Source organism: Macaca fascicularis, chromosome 10 (genome assembly GCF_037993035.2).
Source record: "Macaca fascicularis isolate 582-1 chromosome 10, T2T-MFA8v1.1".
Taxonomy (NCBI): Eukaryota; Metazoa; Chordata; class Mammalia; order Primates; family Cercopithecidae; genus Macaca; species Macaca fascicularis.
This window is the reverse complement of record NC_088384.1, coordinates 22772217-22793990: the sequence shown is the minus strand read 5'-3', so window position 1 is coordinate 22793990 and position 21774 is coordinate 22772217. Positions and strand designations below refer to the sequence as shown.

Genomic DNA, 21774 nt, shown 5'->3' with positions numbered 1-21774 from the left:
TAGTATATTTACAGAGTTGTGCAACCTTCACCATTATCTAATTCCAGAATATTTTCATCACCCTCCAAAGAAACCCATTAGCACTCACTACCCATTCCTGCCTTCCCCCATCCCCTGGCAACCACTAATCTACCTTCTGTCTCTATAGATTTGCCTGTTTTGGGCATTTCATATAAATGGAATCATAGAGTATGTGGGCTTTTGGGTCTGGCTTCTTTCACTTAGCATAATGTTTTCAAGGTTCATCCATGTTGTAGCATGTATTTCATTTTCTTTTTTTTTTTGAGACGGAGTCTCGCTCTGTCACCCAGGCTGGAGTGCAGTGGCCGGATCTCAGCTCACTGCAAGCTCCGCCTCCCGGGTTTACGCCATTCTCCTGCCTCAGCCTCCCGAGTAGCTGGGACTACAGGCGCCCGCCACCTCGCCCGGCTAGTTTTTTGTATTTCTTAATAGAGACGGGGTTTCACCGTGTTAGCCAGGATGGTCTCGATCTCCTGACCTCGTGATCCGCCCGTCTCGGCCTCCCAAAGTGCTGGGATTACAGGCTTGAGCCACCGCGCCCGGCCTCTTTTTCTTTTTCTTTTTCTTTTTTTTGAGATAGAGTCTCACTCTGTCGCCCAGGCTATAGTGCAGTGGTGTGATCTTGGCTCACTGCAACCTCTGCCTTGCGGGTTCAAGGGATTCTCTTGCCTCAGACTCCTGAGTAGCTGGGATTACAGGCACATGCCACCATGCCCAGCTAATTTTTGTAATTTTAGTAGAGACGGGTTTTTGCCATGTTGGCCAGGCTGGTCTCAAAATCCTGATCTCAGGTGATCCACCAGCCTTGGCCTCCCAAAGTGCTGGGATTACAGGTGTGAGCCACCGTGCCCAGCCAAATGTTTCATTTCTTTTTTTTTTTTTTTTTTTGAAAGAAGTCTCGTTCTTGTCCCCCAGGTTTGGATCTCAGCTCACTGCAAACTCCGCCTCCCAGGTTCAAATGATTCTGCCTCTGCCTCTGCCTCCCAAGTAGCTCGCATTAAGGTGCCTGCCACCATACCCGGCTAATTTTTGTATTTTTAGTAGAGACAGGGTTTCACCATGTTGGCCAGGCTGGTCTCGAACTCCTGACCTCAGGTGATCAGCCTGCCTTGGCTTCCCAAAGTGCTGGGATTACAGACGTGAGCCACTGTGCCCGGCCAGTATTTCATTTCTTGATAGATAATATCTCATTGCATGGATAGAACACATTTGGTTATCCATTTATCAGTTGGTGGTGGGTGTCTTTGAATTTTAAATATTGCAAAATGTCATCCATGAGCTATAGAGATTTGCCCTCCCCCTTAATTAAGACCTGGATGGAGGCTGGGTGTGGCACCTGTAGTCCCAGCTACTCAGGAGGTTGAGCTGGGAGGATACTTGGGTACAGGAGTTCGATACTTGGGCACAGTGAGCTGTGATCAGACCACTGCATGCCAGCCTGTGCGACAGAGGGAGACCCTGTATCTAAATGAAAAAATAAAAAGACCTTGTGGGGGTCATTGTCAGGACCGATGGTGCCCAGTTGCAGTCAGCAGTGGTTAGGCTCGGTTTTGGAGAAACTAAAAAGCCACCTCCCTCCAGAGTGCTGCTTTCCCAGGTGCCTCCCTGCTGAGCGGAAGCTCTGGGTGGTCCAAATGTGGTAATACAGATCTGTGGATTTTTCTCAAGTGTGTTTTCTGTTACACATTAGATTTTTTTTTCAGCTTTAAAATGTAACCTTGGTAAGTTGTTTACTCAAGAAAATTCTCAATGAGTTTTCTTTCTTTCTTTTTGTCTTTTTAACATTTTGGGTGTGGTAGCAAGTAGAAGCAGATTCATCCTAACCAAATATTTGCAAATATCTGAACAAAGCTATTCTGGCCAGGGAAGGAAGACTCCACGGAGGAAGTGGGAATTGGATCTGGCTTTTGAAGGAGGGGTTCAATTCTCAGAGGACTAGATGAGGAAGGAAAAGGCATGTTCCAAAAAGGGGCAGGGAATTAAAAGTTTATTTTCTGGGTGAGTGGGAACCTCTGAGCCCTTGAGCACGTGCCTTAGATATGTTAGTTTGGCAGCCAGCAGTCTGTGCATAGACGGTGATGATGGTGTTGGACTCCTCTGGCCTGCACGTGGCGAGACTCAAAGTTTTCAGACTTCTTTTGGGGACGGTGTCTGAATTACAGTCTCTGGGGCTGCAGAAAGATGAACTCCATCAGAAGGTCCTCAAGGTCTTCCCCAACTCCTTCAGTACAGACTTCAGAGAGAGAAGCTGTCTAGGCGACACCTGTGCAAGAACTGGACACTACCCAAGCTGCAAACTGCCCCGACCATCCCGGCCTTCCCCGTTCGATCCTGGAGGTGGGGGTGGGAATGGAGAACCCAGAGCGGGCGATCAAGCTTCCTGGGAACTGTGAATTGGGGCAGGGGAATCAGGAAGGACGAGGCCTTTCAAGACCAAATGGCCCTAACTCCTGCACCCGACCAGGACGCGTGGCGCCTCCAGAGAGGACGCGCATCGCCCGGAGCAGGTTGCGGTCCCAGTTCCCGCCGAACTCTAGCAACCGCGAGGAGTAATGTCTGCCGTGGGGGGCGGAGCGCACCGGGGGCGGAGCGCGGCCGAAGGGGCGGAGCGAGGCCGAAGGGGCGGAGTAGAGACGACCGGCGGGGGGCGGAGCGAGAATAATGGGGTGGAGCAAGACGGCGGGCGGGGGCGGAGCGAGGACGACGAGGCGGAGCGCAGACCGCCGGCGGGGGGCGGAGCTGGGATGATGGGGCGGAGCGAGAATAAAAGGGCGGAGCACAGATAGAAGTCGGGGCGGGGAGGGGCGGGGAGGGGCGGGGCGTTCTCGGCCTTCGGGCCCCGCCTCTCGCCTCAGGCGCGCCTGCCCCGCCTTCTCACTCCCCACGGCGGCGGCGGTGGCGGAGGCCGAGGGCGGGGAGGGAGGGGAGAGCGGGTCACGACGCTGCCGGGGCGGGGATAACCCCTCACGTGGAGCAGATGAAAGGGCCGCGGCGCGACGGCCGGGGGAGCCGAGCTGAGCCTGCGACCCACAAAGCCGCCGCCGCCGCCGCCGCGATGGGGCTGTGAGGCGTCCGCCCGCGTTCGGTCCTCAGCCGGCCCGCGACTATGCCCGGCCGCGCCCGCCCTCCGCGCCCTCCCGCCGCAGGACCATGAGGCCGCGCTCGGGCGGGCGCCCAGGGGCCCCGGGCCGCTGCCGCCGCCGCCTCCGCCGCCGCCCCCGCGGCCTCCGGTGCAGCCGCCTGCCGCCGCCGCCGCCGCTGCCGCTGCTGCTCGGGCTGCTGCTGGCGGCCGCGGGGCCCGGCGCGGCGCGGGCCAAGGAGACGGCGTTCGTGGAGGTGGTGCTGTTCGAGTCGAGCCCAAGCGGCGACTACACCACCTACACCACCGGCCTCACGGGCCGCTTCTCGCGGGCCGGGGCCACGCTCAGCGCCGAGGGCGAGATCGTGCAGGTAGCTGCCCGCCGCCCGGGCCCCGCGCCGCCGCCGCCACAAGATGGCTCCGGGGGCTGCGCCCGCCGACCCCGCCGCGGGCTGCCTGACTGGCGGGCGGGCGGGCGGGAGGGGTGGCCGAGAGGCCGGCGGCATCCCTCTCTTGCGGGCGGGCGGGCGGGCAGGCGGGCGGGACGCGGCCTCTGGGGCGCAGCCGCGGGGGTCGAGCGCACGTGGGGGCTAGAGCTCCTGTGAGCCCCGGGGCGGGAGGGGGATCCTGGGCCCGGCACCCACGCTGGGGCGGCCCCCTTGGCCGGTTGGGTATTTAGGTCTGCCTCAGGTGGAAGTCCCGGGAACTACGTGTTGAATGTCAACTTTGGAAAGACAAGTGATGAGGGATGGGGTGGCTCGTTTCAGGTTGCAGGCTTTGCTTTCCATCCATGCATGTTCTTTTTGGGTGCGGCTAGGTTTGTCTGAAGGGCTGCACAACATTGGGTTCTTCCCCGGAACCTGCCGCCCGCCTCACCTGGGCGCCGCTGACCCTTCTGTGGGGCTCTGGACAAGCAGCAGCAGGCAGGGGAGGAGGCGGAGCTGGTCGAGGAGTGGGGATGGGGGTTCCCTGGAGTGGCAACGGAAGGCAGCCCTCTCTGCGTGCCTCACATTACAGAGGGTAGGAGGGATACTGCCTGCCCGTCCCTCGGCCAAAGACTAATGCGAAGGGCCTGCAAATGGGGAGATGGGGTCTCTCACTGACAGGGCCTCCACCTTGGACCAAGTGAAAGAGATCTGCATTCCGAAGGAAGCTGGCTAGGGAGAGCTTTAAGCTGTGCCTACTCTTCGGAGGAAGGACTCTCAACTGAAACTTCTGCGGACGGTTAGCTGGGTGGATGTCTTCCCGCTTCCTTGGCCATGGTTTTATCAACTTGTTAACTGCCAGCGCACTTACGGCAGTTAATATGCGCGCCCCGGATGGGGGCGATTTGTAAAGGTTGGCTTGTCTTTGAACTTTTGGGGTGATCGGATGTCTGCAGGGCCTAAGCTTTGTGAGCCTTCTGTGCTTTACTCTTGGATGAGTTATGAATGAAAAGAAGGGGACTGCATGGAATGACTGCATAGCAGCCCACAGCGTAGACAGTCTGTTCCGAGGTGTCCTTTTCCCTCCTTGGGTGCAGACTCAAAGCCCTGCCTCCATAGGACAGAGAGAGCTGTGCAGCCTGACTCCGTAGAGATGTGCCCTTACAAAGCTGGAGGAGGCACCCAGGCCCAAGCGATTAATCAGCAGCATTGCCTTACCGGGCTCTTATCCCCATCTGAAAACTTCTGTGGGGTAAATAGAAGAGGAAACTCCTTCATTGAGCCCTTTGACTATGTTAATGCTTTTGGACTTAAAAAAATGTTGTAATTATGATCTTCAGAAGTTTTAGAGATGATGCTTTGCTGAAGATTCCTAAACATTTAAGTCTTGCTCCTTGCAATTTCTTGTCTTTCTTTGAGGCTTTCATTGTGCCCTGATGGTTTTTGAAATGTTTGATTTACAACCTTATTAAAAAAAAAAAAAAAGACGCTTTAGCGTGGCACTTGACTTTTTGAAGGAGACTTTTGAAGTTTGCAGTTTCTATCTGCAGTGTTTTAAAGTGTCACTCTTTCTCAACAGTAGTTTGGTGAGCGAGCTATCCATTATGAGGAGTGTTATGCTTTGGAGATAATCTTGGGTTCACCATTTAATACAAAATTAGCAGTTTAAACACCATTTGTAACTATTTTATTACAAATGAGTAGAGAGATAATGAGTAGAGAGATAATATGTGAATTTAGCAGAAGGAATCTATTCTCTTCTGAAACTTTTTGAAGTGCTTATCTAACTCTTTTGTAGTCCATTAGCCTAGCCAAAAAAAAAAAAAAAAAAAAGTCAATAGTTGCTAAGTAAAGAAAAGTGACTTAAATGGTATTTAATAAGTTTACCTGTTAAGCAATCACTAATAGGTGTCCTTAATTCCCTTATAGCTGCAGTAATGTTGGTGAGTTTATCTGAGCTGTCTGAATAGTCATTTCATGGTGCACCTCGTATCTTTAGTAACTTTATTGTGGTGGCTGACTTGTTGAACCTCCGTGTTTCTGCGGACAGAGTGCAGTGTGGCTTTCAGGGATGTGTGTGTACAAAGGCTAGCGTGCTTTTATGAGTTCTGCAAATACTGTTTGATTGAAGGAACTGGTATGGACCTTGTCTGGCAGCCCTGAAAAACTTTTTTGTAAGGAAGGCTGATGTTTTAGGGCCGCTGAGAGGGAATATAACGTTTTCTTTTGGTGAGAAATGAGAAAGCAGAAGGAATAAATTGGTGTCCAGCTTTGGATTAATCATGTTTTCTAAGTAACCTGACCTTTTCAAAACCTCCTTTTATTTACTCTTTAAAAATACCTCCTTTTGTTGACTATCTTGAAAAACCTTTATAGGCTTTAGAGATGCTGTGCTGAAGATTCCCAAACATTTTGTCCACAGTCTTCAAGAATAGTTTGAATCTTAACTCTTGCTCATTGTAATTTCTTGTCTTTCTTTGAGGCTTTCATTGTGCCCTGGTGACACAATCTCATTGAACTTTTCAAAACTTCCTTTTATTTACTATCTTAAAAGAAAACAGTAGCCGGGCATGGTGGCTGATGCCTGTAGTCCCAGCATTTTGGGAGGCTGAGGCAGGAGGATTGCTTGAGCCTAGGAGTTCGAGACCAGCCTGGGCAACACAGTTAGACCTGGTCTCTACACACACACACACACACACACACACACACACACAGCCCAGTGTGGTGGCATGCACCTGTAGTCCCAGCTACTTGGGAGGCTGAGGTGGGAGGATTGCTTGAGCCTGGGAGGCTGAGGTTGCAGTGAGCCATGATTACACCACTGTACTCCAGCCTGGACAACGGAGCAAGACTGTCTCTCAAAAACAAACAAACAAAAAACAGTGTGATTTGCTGATTAGCGTTTTATCGTCTCAGAGCAGAGTTCATTTTCCTATAACTAAAGCTAAATAGTAGCATTATAGCATTGCTTTTGTTATTTCCACCAGGGTTCTGTAGCAGTATTACTCATGGTTTAGGGGAGAAAAAACCTGTTTAGGAGTCTGTCACCTTTAAGAATTCTAAGATAAGCCGGGCACGGTGGCTCAAGCCTGTAATCCCAGCACTTTGGGAGGCCGAGACGGGCGGATCACTAGGTCAGGAGATCGAGACCATCCTGGCGAACACGGTGAAACCCCGTCTCTACTAAAAAATACAAAAAACTAGCCGGGTGAGGCGGCGGGCGCCTGTAGTCCCAGCTACTCGGGAGGCTGAGGCAGGAGAATGGCGTAAACCCGGGGGGCGGAGCTTGCAGTGAGCTGAGATCCGGCCACTGCACTCCAGCCCGGGCGACAGAGCAAGACTCCGTCTCAAAAAAAAAAAAAAAAAAAGAATTCTAAGATAAGAAATTGGTTTGTATTACTGATTTTTAACCCCCCTCCTTATTATATGCCAATGAAAAGTGTGAGAGTGTGTGTGTGTGTGTGTGTGTGTGTGTGTATATATTTGTATAGTAGATACCATATCACAGTCTGGTTTGCCTAGATAATTCTAACTAGAGTACCTGTTCAGTCATTTCCATGGGTTAGGGTAGGGGAAGCCTAGTTAAGAATTGTGTCAGTTTGTTTGTCAGTGTCAGAGAGAGAGAGAGAGAGAGAGAGAGAGTGCAAGAGGGAGAGAGGTAGTAATTCAAACCTTAGGATTCGTCATCAGGAATCTTGGTTCTTCTCCTTTGCATTTTAGCTTAAATAACTATCCCAAGGTCACCAGTGTAATCTGAGTGAAGAATTTTTTTTTTTGGTCTCCATCTGTGAAAGTTGTGGCGAAAACAATTTGTGGGTATGAAATGCTATTAGTTACTTTTATTATCTTATTTATTTATGCAGTGTTAAAACCCGTTTGCTTGTAAGAGTGTCAGGCATACAGTTTGAATGCTGGAGAAATTAATTACACTTCTCCTATAGTTCTGAAGTGTGGGACTTTAAAGGGTTCTTAGACATATTGATATATATTTCATCTTTGAACCAATTTGTTCTGTTAATGAGATCATTATCTGAAACTTTCAGACTTGGCTGTGCAACTCACATGGTTGGTGATGTTAAATAAAGGCCTGATTAAACACTGGCTAGTGGTATGTGGATTGGTTAAACAAAGAAAATTTGCATTGCTAGAGATGAAAGATTGTTTTAAAGTGGAAATGCTTTTTTTTTTTTTTTTTTTTTTGCTTGAAGTCAAATATTTAGAAAAGCTTGAGAAATTCATTTGTAGAAGGAATCTGAATGATAGGTTCTGTGTAACTTTAAATTCAGCCTTTCTGGATCCTAGGTTAAATGTTGAATGGACTTGAAAACAGAGAGAAGCTGAGGACATTTAAGAACTAAGTCAGTTCCTTTAGCTATTAGGGGTGGGAAGAGAGCTGGGTGGTGGGTTAAAAGGGCTGATCAAGGTCCTTAAATATCCGATGTTAGGTAAAGGTATCACAGAGAGTAATTTTAGGAAACTAATTCCTCTGCTTTGTTTCCCTGTCAGTGTGCTTCTGCAGTTTAGCATTTGATCAAACACTTTCTTTTCATCTCCATTTTAAGTTAACTTAACAGGCCTGCCTCTAAAAATTGACTTGGTCTAGTAGAACAATTGTGTGCTGACAGCTGACCTGGATTTACACAGAAAGAGATTGCCCACTGTCTTCTCAGATGGGCCTTCAAAGGTTAAAACCAAGCATTTGATTCAGGGGGAAAAATTGGGGCTGTATTTTTTGTCGTTATAAATTCTTAGAGCCTCTTGCCGGCCGGGCGTGGTGGCTCACGCCTGTAATCCCAGCACTTTGGGAGGCCGAGGCAGGCGGATCACAAGGTCAGGAGATGGAGACCACCCTGGCTAACACGGTGAAACCCCGTCTCTACTAAAAATACAAAAAAAAAAAAAAAAAAAAAAAAAAATTACCCGGGTGTGGTGGCAGGCGCCTGTAGTCCCAGCTACTCGGGAGGCTGAGGCAGGAGAATGGCGTGAACCCGGGAGGCGGAGCTTGCAGTGAGCGGAGATTGCGCTACTGCACTCCAGGCTGGACGACAGAGTGAGACTCTGTCTCAAAAAAAGAAAAAATTCTTAGAGCCTCTTATTTTCTGTTTTGTTCCCTGAGATCTCGTGGGAGTTACTAGTACAATTCTGAATAGGAATGAAGATGGGAGTTCAGTGTAGAGCTGTAGACTGAAGGGAAGGCAGTGATGGTTTCCTCTTATTTATACAGAGCACTGCCAAGCATGTCATGTTTTGGTTCATCTCATCCTGACACTAAGGTGCAATTAGCCACTATTGTTAACCCATTTTACAGAGGAGAAAAACCGAGGCTGAGAGAAGCAAGTTGACTTCTGTAACTTCACATGGCTAGCAAATGACAAACCTGGATTGAAACCCAGGTCTGCCTGGCCTGCTTATTCTTGTTTTTGCCGAATGAATAGAATTTGACTGGTTAGGATTTTGACATAAATTCAAGTCTAATTTTTAACAACATATAATATAGCAGTTCTTAACCTGAGGGTCACAGACTTTTAGAGATAGCCCATGAACTCCTGCAAGTGTATGCATATTCTTGTCTATGGGCAGTTACAACTTTGCCTCTTCCAGGGTTCTATGATGTGCCCCCTCCACCCCCACGAGGAAAAAGGAAAGCTCTAATGTAGTAGAGCATCGAATAGTCCATTACCAAGACTTTGAGTGGGGTTCAGGCTGACAAGAGTTGTAGGGAAGAAGTCTACAGGTCTGGGTGCCTCCATTGAACATATTTATTTCGTAGACATCTATCACAGCCCTATTCTGTACCAGACACTGTATTACTGTTATCTTCTGGAGTTCAGTCTCTCATGGAGACAGACACATGCATGGATAAATGATATTTCTTCCCAAACGGGTCTCTCCACCGAACTGAGTGCTTAGGCCCTAAGGCATCCATTGTCTATAATGAATTAACTTCCCTCCTGTGCATTGTGCATCATCCTTGGGAGAAGTGAAAATATAGTCACTCAAAGACTTTTCTGCATTTATATGGCAAAATGCAAGAACGCGACACTCTGAATGCAGGATGTGGGAAAGCAGAGTATAGTTCCTTTTCGTAGTTCATTGAAAAATGAAACAGAGCACCTGTCGCTGTTGAAATGCCTGAAGAGCAGCTTCTCACACCTTCCCTTGTGGACCTGTACCCCATGGGGTCTGTTTTTGCTCATTTCTGAATCTCCCCACGGGGTTCCCACTGCCTGCTATGTATGAGGCACTCAGTATTTATTGAATGAATGATGGAGAGTGGACATCAGGCAGGCAGTGGGTTTTATGGATTATTTATGCTTTAATTGATGAAAACAACTTGCTTTGGCTTGGTTAATAAATTCTGGGATTATCCTTCCTTTTTGGTTGTTGTTTCCAGAAACTTGCTTGGATGGAAAGGATGGCTCTCTCTCTGGTTCCCATAGACCCACTGGTATTATAATACCGGGTTGTATGAAAGTGATCTGGCTGGTTGCGGTGGCTCACACCTGTAATCCCAGCACTTTGGGAGGCTGAGGTGGGCGGATCACAAGGTCAGGAGATTGAGACCATCCTGGCTAATGCAGTGAAACCCTGTCTCTACTAAAAATATAAAAAATTAGCCGGGCGTGGTGGCAGGGGCCTGTAGTCCCAGCTACTGGGGAGACTGAGGCAGGAGAATGGCATGAACCCGGGAGATGGAGGTTGCAGTGAGCCGAGATCGTGCCATTGCACTCCAGCCTGGGCAACAGAGCGAGACTCTGTCTCAAAAAAACAAAACAACAACAACAAAACTGTGTGGGGTGTTTATATTCCAAGGGTACCTGGCATAAGAAAAGTTTGAAGGTGTTCTTTTCCTGATGAAACTGAGTATTGACAAAGCCTTAAAGTGGATAGGTTATGGAAGGAAAGAGTCTTGAATTTCCAGTGTCCCTGGGAGTAACAATAAGGGATTGGCATTCAGTATCACCATTAACCTAATCATAATTAACCTATATGCCATGCTAAAAACTTTGCTGCTTGCTTTCTTTCTCTCTCTCTCTTTTTCTTTTTTTCTTTTTTGACAGGGTCTCATCGTGTTGGCCAGGCTGGAGCACAGTGGTAAGACCATAGTTCGCTGTACTCTTGGACTCCTGGGCTCAGGCAGTCCTCAGGCCTCAGCTTCCCCAGTAGCTAGGATTACAGGTGTATGCCACCATACCCGGCTAATTTTTTATTTTTTGTAGGTATAGTGTCTCGTTATATTGCCTAGGCTGGTCTTGCACTCCTGGCCTCCAGTGATCCTCCTGCCTTGGCCTCCCAGTGCTCTGGGATTACAGGTGAAAGCCACTATATCTGGTCAAAACTTTGCTTCTTGATGGTATTTTCCCAAGTCTGGAGAATTTGCATTTCTAATTTGTGACAAAAATGACATTTAAGTAAATCTTCATAATCAAAAGAACCAGATTCAGTCCTTTAATATGTTAGAAAGGAGACTGAAATCCAGAGAAATGCTTTGCTGAAGGCCACATGATAAGGTAGAGATGACCCAGGATTAATATTTGGGTCCCCTGACTCCCAGGCTTGGAGCCCTTCTGTTATCCCCGGCTGTAACCTGGCTGAGTGTGGCAGGGAACAACAGATGCAGGGCATGCTTTATGATCAGATGTATAATTGAGGAAAGCCAGGCATTCTTAAATTGTATATTGGGTTTAAGTGGTTGCTTTTCTTTTCTAATTAATTTAGATTTAGAGTCTCTCAGTCTTCCTCCCTGCCAGAACACAGTGCTTTGCTCACATTTAACAGACAAAGTAGATGGCACGTGCCAGGTTTTCAGATGAGGAAGCCAAGCGCAGAGAGGTAAAGTCACTTGTCAAAGTCACTGAGCAAGTCGTTAGTGCAGCTGAGGTTCAAATCTGGTCTGTCTGATTCTAAGCCATTTCTGTTTTCACAAGACTGCTTCACTTCACACTTTCTTATGATGAGGTTATGGGAACTGATGTGGAATTTAGAGTTGAGTTTAAACCCAAAATGATTGACCAAGAACTAAGTCTGTAACTTCAACTGAGAAGATGCCCTATCCTCACAAAGATGTATTTCCTTCCTTTCTTTTCCTCTTCTTTTTTTTAAATCATAAAAGTCTCATTCTAACTTTTTTCCATAAAGAGCCCATCTGCCAAGTTCAGAAAGAGGGACCAGTGACTTGACATATACAACTATCACTCGATGGCACTTCTGTTTTCAGCTATCGGGCAAGCTGGAACGACTGTAGTTTTCTGGCATTTAAAGGGATTTCTGGTGTGAGACATACCTCCTTCCTGTGGCTGACTTTTATAGCAATTTGGGAGTCTGCAGGTCTTTCTCCAAAGAGGTTGTCCCCTGTTTGTGACCTTTCTTACTTTGCGCAGGCTCATTTAATCCTCTTGGTTGTTAAAACTTACTGTGAGTGCTACATTCCTCAGTTAGCAAACATTCAGTGATGCCCCACTGTCCATCAGATCCTTTGTGGGGCAAGGCAGTGAACACATGAGTAGGACTTGGTCCCTGCCTGCAGGCAGCTGAGTGTAGGTGGCCAGACAGCACACGAACGGTTGCCTTACAGTACAGTGGGGCATGTCCTATCTGGTAGGAAACAGCCTATAGGATACTGAAGAACACCTAGGGGAGGGAATCTGGCCCTGGTGCTAAGTTTAGACCTGAGCAGCCCATTGTCTGTCACCGTATGAGCATTCTGGCCTTTTCCAACTCATTTTTACCTACCTTTGAGGTTAAAGCTGATAACCTCTTTGAAGAGAGGTGCCTTTATACCTTTCTAACAGAATAGGAAGGAGGCAAAGAGTAGAGGTTCTTTGTTCTATTTGTAGCTTGAATGAGATGTTTTAAAATCTGACATTCAGTGGCTCTGTTTACTCTTGATAGTGTCAAAAGAATAAGGTCAGCTGGCCCGTTGTGGTTCAAAGGAGAGCATTTTATTTTTATTGCCCTTAAGATGTGTTGTAAGATTTGATATTAATTTCCTCCTCTCCCCAGCAGCCAGTGTAATATAGTTGTTTAGAAACTCAGTATAGAGTTTGATTCTGTGAAAACAAAGTTTGATCCTAGAATTTTGATGGGAAAACATATGTTAGAATGGGGACTTCTGGCCTCCTGGTGCAGGAGTGCCTGCATTTAAAAAATAAAAGAGTGGGGTAGTACTCAATTAGGTGTGTGTAAGGTCCCATCCAGCACTGTAAGAATTTGATTACAACTTGATTTTCTTTTTTTTTTTTTTTTGAGATGGAGTCTTGCTCTGTCGCCCAGGCTGGAGTGCAGTGGCTGGATCTCAGCTCTCTGCAAGCTCCGCCTCCCGGGTTTACGCCATTCTCCTGCCTCAGCCTCCCGAGTAGCTGGGACTACAGGCACCCGCCACCTCGCCCGGCTAGTTTTTTGTATTTTTTAGTAGAGACGGGGTTTCACCGGGTTAGCCAGGATGGTCTCGATCTCCTGACCTTGTGATCCACCCATCTCGGCCTCCCAAAGTGCTGGGATTACAGGCTTGAGCCACCGCGCCGGGCCCTTGATTTTCTACTTGAGTTAATTTTAGTATGCTATCTTGTCAGCAGACATTTATTGAATGTTTACTGTAGATACTGTATAGAGAAGAAACACAGATTTTATGCACCCGTGATATAATTTGTGCTTTTCAGATGTTATTTCTCTGATTTATTCGAGAGTTTGAGGCTGTGTGAGCTACCGTGCCAGCCTTGGTTATTTTCTTAATTTCTTTCTTTTTTTGAGACAAGGTCTGGCTCTATCGCCCAGGCTGGAGTGCAGTGGCGTGATCTTGGCTCACTGCAACCTCTGCCTCCCGGGCTTAAGCCATCCTCCCACCTCAGTCTCCCGGGTAGCTGGGAATACAGGTGCACATCACCACACCCAACTAATGTTTGTATTTTTTGTAGAGATGGGGTTTCTCCATGTTGCCCAGGCTGGTCTTGAACTTGTGAGCTCAAGCAATTCACCCGCCTTGACCTCCCAAAGTGCTGGGATTATAGGCGTGAGCCACCATGCCTGTCCTGCTTTGGTTATTTTCATAGGATTTCTAGAATTAGGTTCACTGAATTAAGTGGTATAAAAAATTTTGAGGCTTTTGCTACGTATTTTTAGATTGCTCTACAGGAGTGGTCTAGTTTATACTCCCCTACCAGGTCACCATGTATGTTTCCACACGATAGCCCTACTCGCAACAGATAGTATGTTTTGCCCTGTTGCCCAGGCTGGAGTGCAATGGTGCAATCTTTCTTGGCTCACTGCAGCTTGAAATCTCAGGCTCAAGTGATCCTTCCGCCTCAGCCTCCCAAGTAACTGAGACTACAGGCATGCACCACCATGCCTGGCTAATTTTTTTTTTTTCGTAGAGATGGGGTTTTGCCATGTTGCCCAGGTTCATCTCAAACTCTTGGGCTCAAGTGAACCACCCACCTTGGCCTCCCAAAGTGCTTGAGACTACAGGTGTGAGCCACTGTGACCCACTGTATGTTTCTTAAAAAAATAAAATGTCATAAAAGTGAAAGTCTATATATTCCCTATCATTTAGTAAATAGTAAAATACTGACTTTTTTTTTTGTCTGCCATGAGGATCTGAATTATGACTAATGTCTGCACTGAAGGGAAGGTACCTGGCATGGCATCTGGGTGCCTCCCTTGTAGGTGTATCAGAGCATGATTCAGAAGCAGCAGGTTGCCCTTGTGTTCTGGGCAGGAACACGGCGTCTGTCCAGGCAGATGGCCATGCTCGGAGGCCTCACGGTGGGGACCACTGTGCTGTCGTCACACCCTGTGGCAGCAGATTGTTGCCCAGGAGGGTGCTGCTTCAGATGCTGGTTTCTGCCCTTCCTCTTTCCCGTTGAGCAGGCTTTCTGCTTCTCAACCGGCTGGATTCAGAAAGGCTGAATGAATCTGTCCTCGAATTCAGAGTGACACTGTCAGTTGGTGGTGGGCAGAGATGCAGGTTGAGCCCAAGCACCAGACTCTCGGGGGTGCATCTAAGCAGCAAGCATATAGGCTGAAAACAGCTTCCAGGTGTTTTGTTCGATCTCTGTTAAAAATGTAGAAAGTGTACATAAAAATGGGCTCTTCTCAAAAAAAATTAAGAGATCTGGCATCAGGGGGTCCATAGTCCCATGAGGCAATAGCCTGCCATAAGTGGAGTGGCAGCTGCCCCCTTCAGCAGGGGCACAGGCACAAGTCCCTATTGCATTGCCCAGCTTACTTCCCTCACTGACAGTTCCATTTACAGATGCCTGGCCCTGTAGGCATTGGGGTTGGCCATCCATTCTGTCTCTGGAAGTTCCAGAGTTGAAAACTTTTAACTTGTGCTTGGCGAGTCTCTTTTCTCTCCTTCCCCAACCAACCTGAGTGTGAGATGTCCATCAGTGGACCCCATGAGTCTCAAGTTATGCTACTGAATAAGGCCCAGCTACCCTTGATGTGACCAGAGGGCATTTTTTGCTTTGGTATAGGTGTGGAAGGCTGAAGTCTGGAGCCATTGGCCTGTGCCTTCATAAAGATCTTTGCTCTTTCTCTCTTTTTGGCTCTATGGTTTCTCTTAATTCTGAGACTTAACTGTTTGCGCTGAAGGGCACCTTGAAAATGCTATGACTCAGCTCTCCTTTTGCAGTGAGGGAACTGGGGCAAGGGCTTCTAGCTTTTGGTCTTAAGAGCTGGGATTAGAACTCAGAACTTGGGGTTCTTTCTAGAACGGCATTCTGCTGCAATGGTTGAATTCCAGAAAATCTTCCATGTGCCTGTAGCTTTAGGGTTCCTGGTGTACTTTCACTTATAGTATCTTGGTTCATCCTCTCATTTGGGAGCACCTTTTCTGGATTCCGCCTCAGAAGGCTGTCTGCCGTTATGGTGGTCTGAGACGGAGTCTTGCTCTGTCGGCCAGGCTGGAGTGCAGTGGTGCGATCTCGGCTCACTGCAGCCTCCCCATCCTGGGTTCAAGCGATTCTCCTGCCTCAGCCTCCCGAGTAGTTGGGATTACAGGCGCCCACCATCACTCCCGGCTAATTTTTATTTTTATTTTTATTTTTTTGAGATGGAGTCTTGCTCTGTCCCCCAGGTTGGAGTGCAGTGGTGCGATCTCGGCTCACTGCAACCTCCGCCTCACGGGTTCAAGCAATTCTCCTGCCTCAGCCTCCTGAGTAGCTGGGACTACGGGTGCATGCCACCACGCCTGTCTAATTTGTGTATTTTTAGTAGAGACAGGGGTTCACCATGTTGGCCAGGATGGTCTCGATCTCTTGACCTCGTGATCCGCCCACCTTGGCCTCCCAAAGTGCTGGGATTACAGGTGTGAGCCACTACACCTGGCCCCTATATTTTTAGTAGAGACAGGGTTTCGCCATGTTGGCCAGGCTGGTCTCAAACTCCTGACCTCAAGTGATCTGTCCGCCTCAGCCTCCCAAAGTGTTGGGATTACAGGCGTGAGCGGGAGCCACTGTGCCCAGCCTGAGAATGCTTTTCTTTGTACCTAATTTGTATACTTTTCCTTAAATGCATTTGACATTGCGTGTTTAGCACCTTTATGGGATTTCTGGAATATCGCTGGGTGACTGGAGACTTGGCATCTTTTCAGAATGTGCCTCAGTCTTGGAGTAGGTGGTGAGCAGATAGCTAATGGCATGTAAAGAATGTTGCAAGCTTGACTTGCAAAGCTATTTCAAAATTTAAATAAAGGTAGCTTGTGGCTGAGTTGAAGGGAAATGGTGGTATCTTCAAGACAATGCTTGGCTTGCTCTGCCCCTTGCTGACTTCCTTTTTCAGGCCTGATGCTGCCCAAGCTGTTTTCCTGTCTCTCATTCTCTATCTTTTGGTTTTTCTTTTTCTTTATTTATTTTTAAAAGAGACCAGGTTTCACTATGTTGCCCAGACTGGACTTGAACTCTTAGGCTCAAGTGATCCTTCTGTCTCAGCCTCCCGAGTAGCTGGGACTATGCAGGCATGTGCCACTGCAGTCGGCTCTCACATTCTCTTTCTTCCCATCAGTTCTTCCCTTCCCTTCAGATTCATCCTTCTAAAGTAATCTTTGGTCACATCAGTCTCTTGATCAAAATCTTTTGTGGTGTCCTGTTGATTACTACTGAGCTGAGTGAAGAGGTGACCTAGCTGCCCCAGTCTCTCATTGTTGCCTCTGGGATGTGGGCCTGTGTGTTGCTGTCCTTGTTCCTGAATGGGTCCTGGGCTTTCCTCTCTCTGTGCTTTTCTTTCTTTTTTGAGGGTGTAGGGGAGACAGAATCTCACTCTGTCATTCAGGCTGGAGTACAGTGGCACAATCTTGGTTCACTGCAAACTCCGCCTCCCGGGCTTAAGCAATCCTCCTGCCTCAGCCTCCTCAGCAGCTGGGACCACAGAAACGTGCCACCATGCCCTGCTAATTTTTGTATTTTTAGTAGAGACAGGGTTTCACCACATTTCCCAGGCTGGTCTTGAACTCCTGAGCTCAAGTGATCCACCTGCCTCAGCTCCCAAAGTGCTGGGATTACCAGCGTGAGCCACCGCACTTGGCCTGTGCCTTTCCTTTTGGATTGCCTGCTGCAATACATGTCTTCACCTCCATATTTTTGACTCCTCTCTTTGCTTTCCACTGTCTTTTTCCTGTCCCAACTCCTGCCATCTGCAGCCAAACTTTCAATCCTTCCCATGAAGCTTTTTCCTGGATTCCACCAGTGTGTTCCTTTGAACCAGAGCACTCCATCTCCCTATTGCCTTGGATGTAAAACATGTAAATTATTTACCGAACCGGAATTCTCCTGATCACACTACTTTGGGATAGCATAGTGAGAGGAATGTGAAAGGGGTGTTAATGTGGCCTGCAGAAAAAAAGACTTGGCTTTTTTCTCTTTTTTTAGATGGGGTCTCACTCTCACCCAGGTTGGAGTGCAGTGGCATAATCTCAGCTCACTGCAACCTCCGCCTCCTAGTCTCAAAGCATCCTCCCACCTCAACCTCCTGAGGCTGGGAACATAGGCACACACCACCACACCTGGCTAATTTTTTGTATTTTTGGTAGAGAGGGGGTTTTGCTATGTTGCCCAGGCTGCGCTTGAACTCCTAATCTCGGGTGATCCACCCACCTCGGCCTCCCAAAGTGCTGGGATTACAGGCGTGAGCCACTGTGCCCAGCCAAGACTTGTTTTTTTGAGGGAGAATTTTCTATGATTGTTGCAACTATTTGCAAGCAGCTTTCACACATGGTATGTCCTGATTATTCCAAATAGTTGGGATAGTCCAGACTCTCAAAATAATTTCACCTTGCCTGTGCTTCCTGGAGGTCTGGAGAAAGGAGATAGTATGAGGAGGTGACACCTTCTGGCTCCTTCCAGCCTGGCTTGTGCCTGCCCTGGGAACATTGTTCAGAACATGCTAGAGAAGAGAATGTCACAGCCTGACTGTAGACTTCTGGGGATGTGTTTTATTTAAATATGTAAAATATAATAGTTTGGTGTCACTGAAAACACTGGGACTTTTGGAGGAATAGTAGAAGTTCTATGTAGCTTCAGAATGACCCATCAGAAACAACTGTATATGAGTCTTTACTTATATTTGTACCATATTGCTTCCCCCCACATTTTTTTCCCTTTGGAAGCTCTGGCATGGGCCTTGATCCTGTGTTTAAGTGCTGTGTGGGAAGCAGAATTTAAAAGGACTGTAGTAGTATTTCTAAAGAGTCTAACAGGCTACATGTGAGAGAATTTTAGATTTCAATTTAGCAAACATTTGATTTTCTAGTCTTTATGGGGCTGACTGTAAGCATTTGGGAAATTATTGAAGTATTGCTTAGTTCTGTGTAAGTTGGCATGTTGAGGGTTTTTTTTTTTTTTTTTTTTTTTTTTTGGTTACCGTTGCTGTTTTTGTGGGACAGTGGTGATTATATGGGCATCGGGACCTTCAGAAATATTCCAGAATCTATGATATGTTGTATTCCACTTGTGCCAAAGGGGTTTCAGGCTGCCTTTTCATGGCATGTTCACTCCAGAAAAGCTCTAATGCCCATCAATAAATGTCACCCTCATCCTAGGAATTAAATGAAGAGATAATATGTAGTTTTGAAGTTTTGGTGTTATTAGGTTTAAATCTCTAGGACACATATAAACGCACTTGTGGTATTAAATGTGCCGGGTAGGTGATTTCAAGTTCCAGTGGCAGTGGTAATTTTTGCATTTCCTGACTCTTGTGTTTAAATTTGCAGTCTCAACATTGCATCACCATAGGTTTTCACATTTAATGAATATTTATGTTGAGCTGAGTTCTATACGAATGGGGTGGTTTCTTACTTGATTATAGCTTGCTGTGTACTGTGGCCAGGAGTGCCCTACAGACAACAGAGTTGGCACACGTCTCAGCATGCCAAGCCCCGGCGGATGTGGTTAGGGACCACGGTGACTGGGGCATTGGTTGCCATACCAACCTTGTTTTTGGAAGGGGAAAGCTCTGAAACAGCAATGGGATGGGGGCAGAATAGTTTTGAATATTCCAAGTAAAATTATTCCCTATATGTTCCCTGCAAGAAGATGCTGTAGAAAACTATAATTCTTACTATGTGCTCAGATAGCATGAGTTAATTTTCTTTCTTTTCTTCTTTCTGTCTTTTTTTTTTTTTTTTTTTTAGACAGAGTCTCATTCTGTCGCCAAGGCTAAAGTGCAGTGGTATGATCTTGGCTCACTTTAGCCTTGACTTCCTAGGCTCAAACGATCCTCCCACCTCAGCCTCCCGAGTAGCTGGGACCACAGGCTTGTGCCACCATGCCCAGCTAATTTTGTTTATGTTTTCTAGAAATGAAGTCTCAGTATGTTGCCCAGGCTAGTCTCGAACTCCTGGGCTCAAGCGATAGTTAATTTACTTTTGCAAGGCTGTTTTAATTGTCCTGTTGCAAAGGTGTGGAAGTTATATGATGGGCCTTTCATGTGTGAATTTCTTCCCTACTTGTTGGAGGGTAAACAGGGATCTTCTGTCTCTTCCTGTTACAGACCCTCTTCTCTCAACTCTTGCCAACCTCCCTTGCCCTCTGATAACTAACCTAGTGATGACTGATTGGGGGAGGGAGAAGGGAAAGAAAAATAGGAAGGATAAATGGGGGATTCCTCCTCCCCCAGCTCCTTATCTACATTCCTCACTTTCCCCTATACCAGAAAGGGGTTTCCTTGCTCCTCCCTATTGTATATAAGCAAAGACCACAGTCGAAGGTGCGGTCACACATAAGTGGGATGTTAGGATGCCCTGCTCACGAGCTTCGGCAGACAGAACTGGGATGAGAGGAAGGAAACGTCCCTGGCATCTCATGCTGGAATGCTGTTACCTCTTTGCAAATGGTGCCTTGCATGATTAATTCTATGGTACTTGGTGGTGTGCAGTAAAATGTCTGGAAGGGAATTGATTGGGTCTGGTAAGCCAGATGGGAGCCCAGAATGGCAGAGTGGGATGTGACTTGCAGGTGGCATCTGCTGTTCTAGTGCCTCTTTACAGAAGATGACCTGAGCTTCCGGAGGCTGCCACCTGTCCAGGTTCAACAGCTTAGGCAGTCTGGTGTTGTGGAGGGCTTGTCCTCAAGCCTCATCACACAAAAAAGGTAAAAACCCCACCCCTTTGAAAAGAAACTTACTATTTCAGAAGAGGGAGGCGAACCACCGATTTAATCTTCGCTTACTGACTTGGAGCCAACTCTCCATTAGATTGTAACCTCCTTCCGGGCAGGGTTGGTGTCTCAATCTTTTTAACATTTTTCAGCTGGGTGTGGTGGCTTACACCTATAATTCCAGCTGTGGGAGGCTGAGGTGGGATGATTGCTTGAGGCCAGGAATTTAAGACCAGCTTGGACAACATAGGGAGACTGTTCCTACAAAAAAATTTTTAAAAAAAAATTAGCCAGGTGTGGTGGTGCACATCTGTATTCTTAGCTACTTGGGAGGCTGAGGTAATAGGATCACTTGAGCCCTGAAGGTTGAGGCTGCAGTGAGCTGTGGTCGTACCACTGCATTCCAGCCTGGGTAACAGAGAGAGACCTGTTTCTAAAAAAAAAAAAAAAAAAAAAATTAATATAGAAAACATTCCCCAGTTCAACTTAAAGAGCCTCTTTGTTTGAATTAGGAAAAGCTGTACCTTCCTTAAGATACCTGACTTCTATTTGCTGCAAATCGGTCATAATGTGAATCTAGGATGAGCACAGATCTGAACGGCACCTCCTAGAGTTGTGCAGTGCACAAGGCCAATGCCCAGAAGGCACTCTTCCATCTCCCTGTTGGCTGATGTGGCACCTAAGTTGTTCCCCCTTCTCTAATGCTTCTCCCTCAGCAATTCTGATTTGCTGCTGCTTATTTCTGTAGTCCTAGGAAACCAGGGAACCATGTTTGTTAGAATTGTGTGTAAAGTTAGGGAACAGAGACATGAAGAGGGTGTGTAAGTAGTTTAGTATGTGGACTGGTTTGGCTGCTTTTCTGCTTTGTGCTGGCTCTTTGGAGATCAGCTGACTGGAGCACGGAGTCCTCAAATTTTGGGGGCATGTAATAAATGGATGGGCGTTTTTTTTTGTTTTTGTTTTTTTTTTTTTTGAGACAGAGTCTCACTCTGTCACCCAGGCTAGAGTGTGTAGTGGCACGATCTCGGCTCACTGCAACCTCTGCCTCCTGAGTTCAAGCGATTCTCCTGCCTCCTGCCTCAGCCTCCTGAGTAGCTGGGATTACATGTGCACAACACCATACCTGGCTAATTTTTTGTATTTTTAGTAGAGATAGGGTTTTGCCATGTTGCCCAAGCTAGTGGATAGGCCTTTTATGGTGCAGAAATGGCACCACTATTTTGTGGGTATTCCTAATCACCAACTTTTAAGTTAGCTTTTTTTTTTTTTTTTTGAACTTGGAGTCTCGGTCTGTTACCCAGGCTGGAGTGCAGTGGCTCGATCTTGGCTCACTGCAACTTCTGCCTCCAGGGCTCAAGCAATTCTCCTGCCTCAGCTTCCTGAGTAGCTGGGATTACAGGTGTGCGCCACCATGTCCAGCTAATGTTTGTATTTTTTTTTTTTTTTTTTTTTTTTTTTTGAGAGGGAGTCTCGCGCTGTCTCCCAGGCTGGAGTGCTGTGGCCGGATCTCAGCTCACTGCAAGCTCCGCCTCCCGGGTTTGCGCCATTCTCCTGCCTCAGCCTCCCAAGTAGCTGGGACTACAGGCGCCCGCCACCTCACCCGGCTATTTTTTTGTATTTTTTAGTAGAGACGGGGTTTCACTGTGTTAGCCAGGATGGT

The 21774-nt window shown here is 47.3% G+C and overlaps 1 protein-coding gene across 4 annotated transcripts in view; it reads left to right on the top strand.

Annotated features, from left to right (window-relative positions):
- Positions 1–2996: 2996 nt before the first annotated feature.
- The window catches only part of ZNRF3 (zinc and ring finger 3), a 175816-nt gene continuing 157038 nt past the window's right edge, over positions 2997–21774 (top strand). For 2 of the 4 annotated variants that reach the window (XM_045363877.2, XM_045363875.2), the window contains exon 1: positions 2997–3471. In XM_045363877.2, coding sequence (XP_045219812.1) covers positions 3172–3471 — 300 coding nt within the window. In that variant the 5' untranslated portion in view covers positions 2997–3171. Of the gene's footprint in view, positions 3472–4047; positions 4439–21774 lie in introns of those variants that run through there. The other 2 variants (XM_074004099.1, XM_045363876.3) reach the window with 1 other exon arrangement.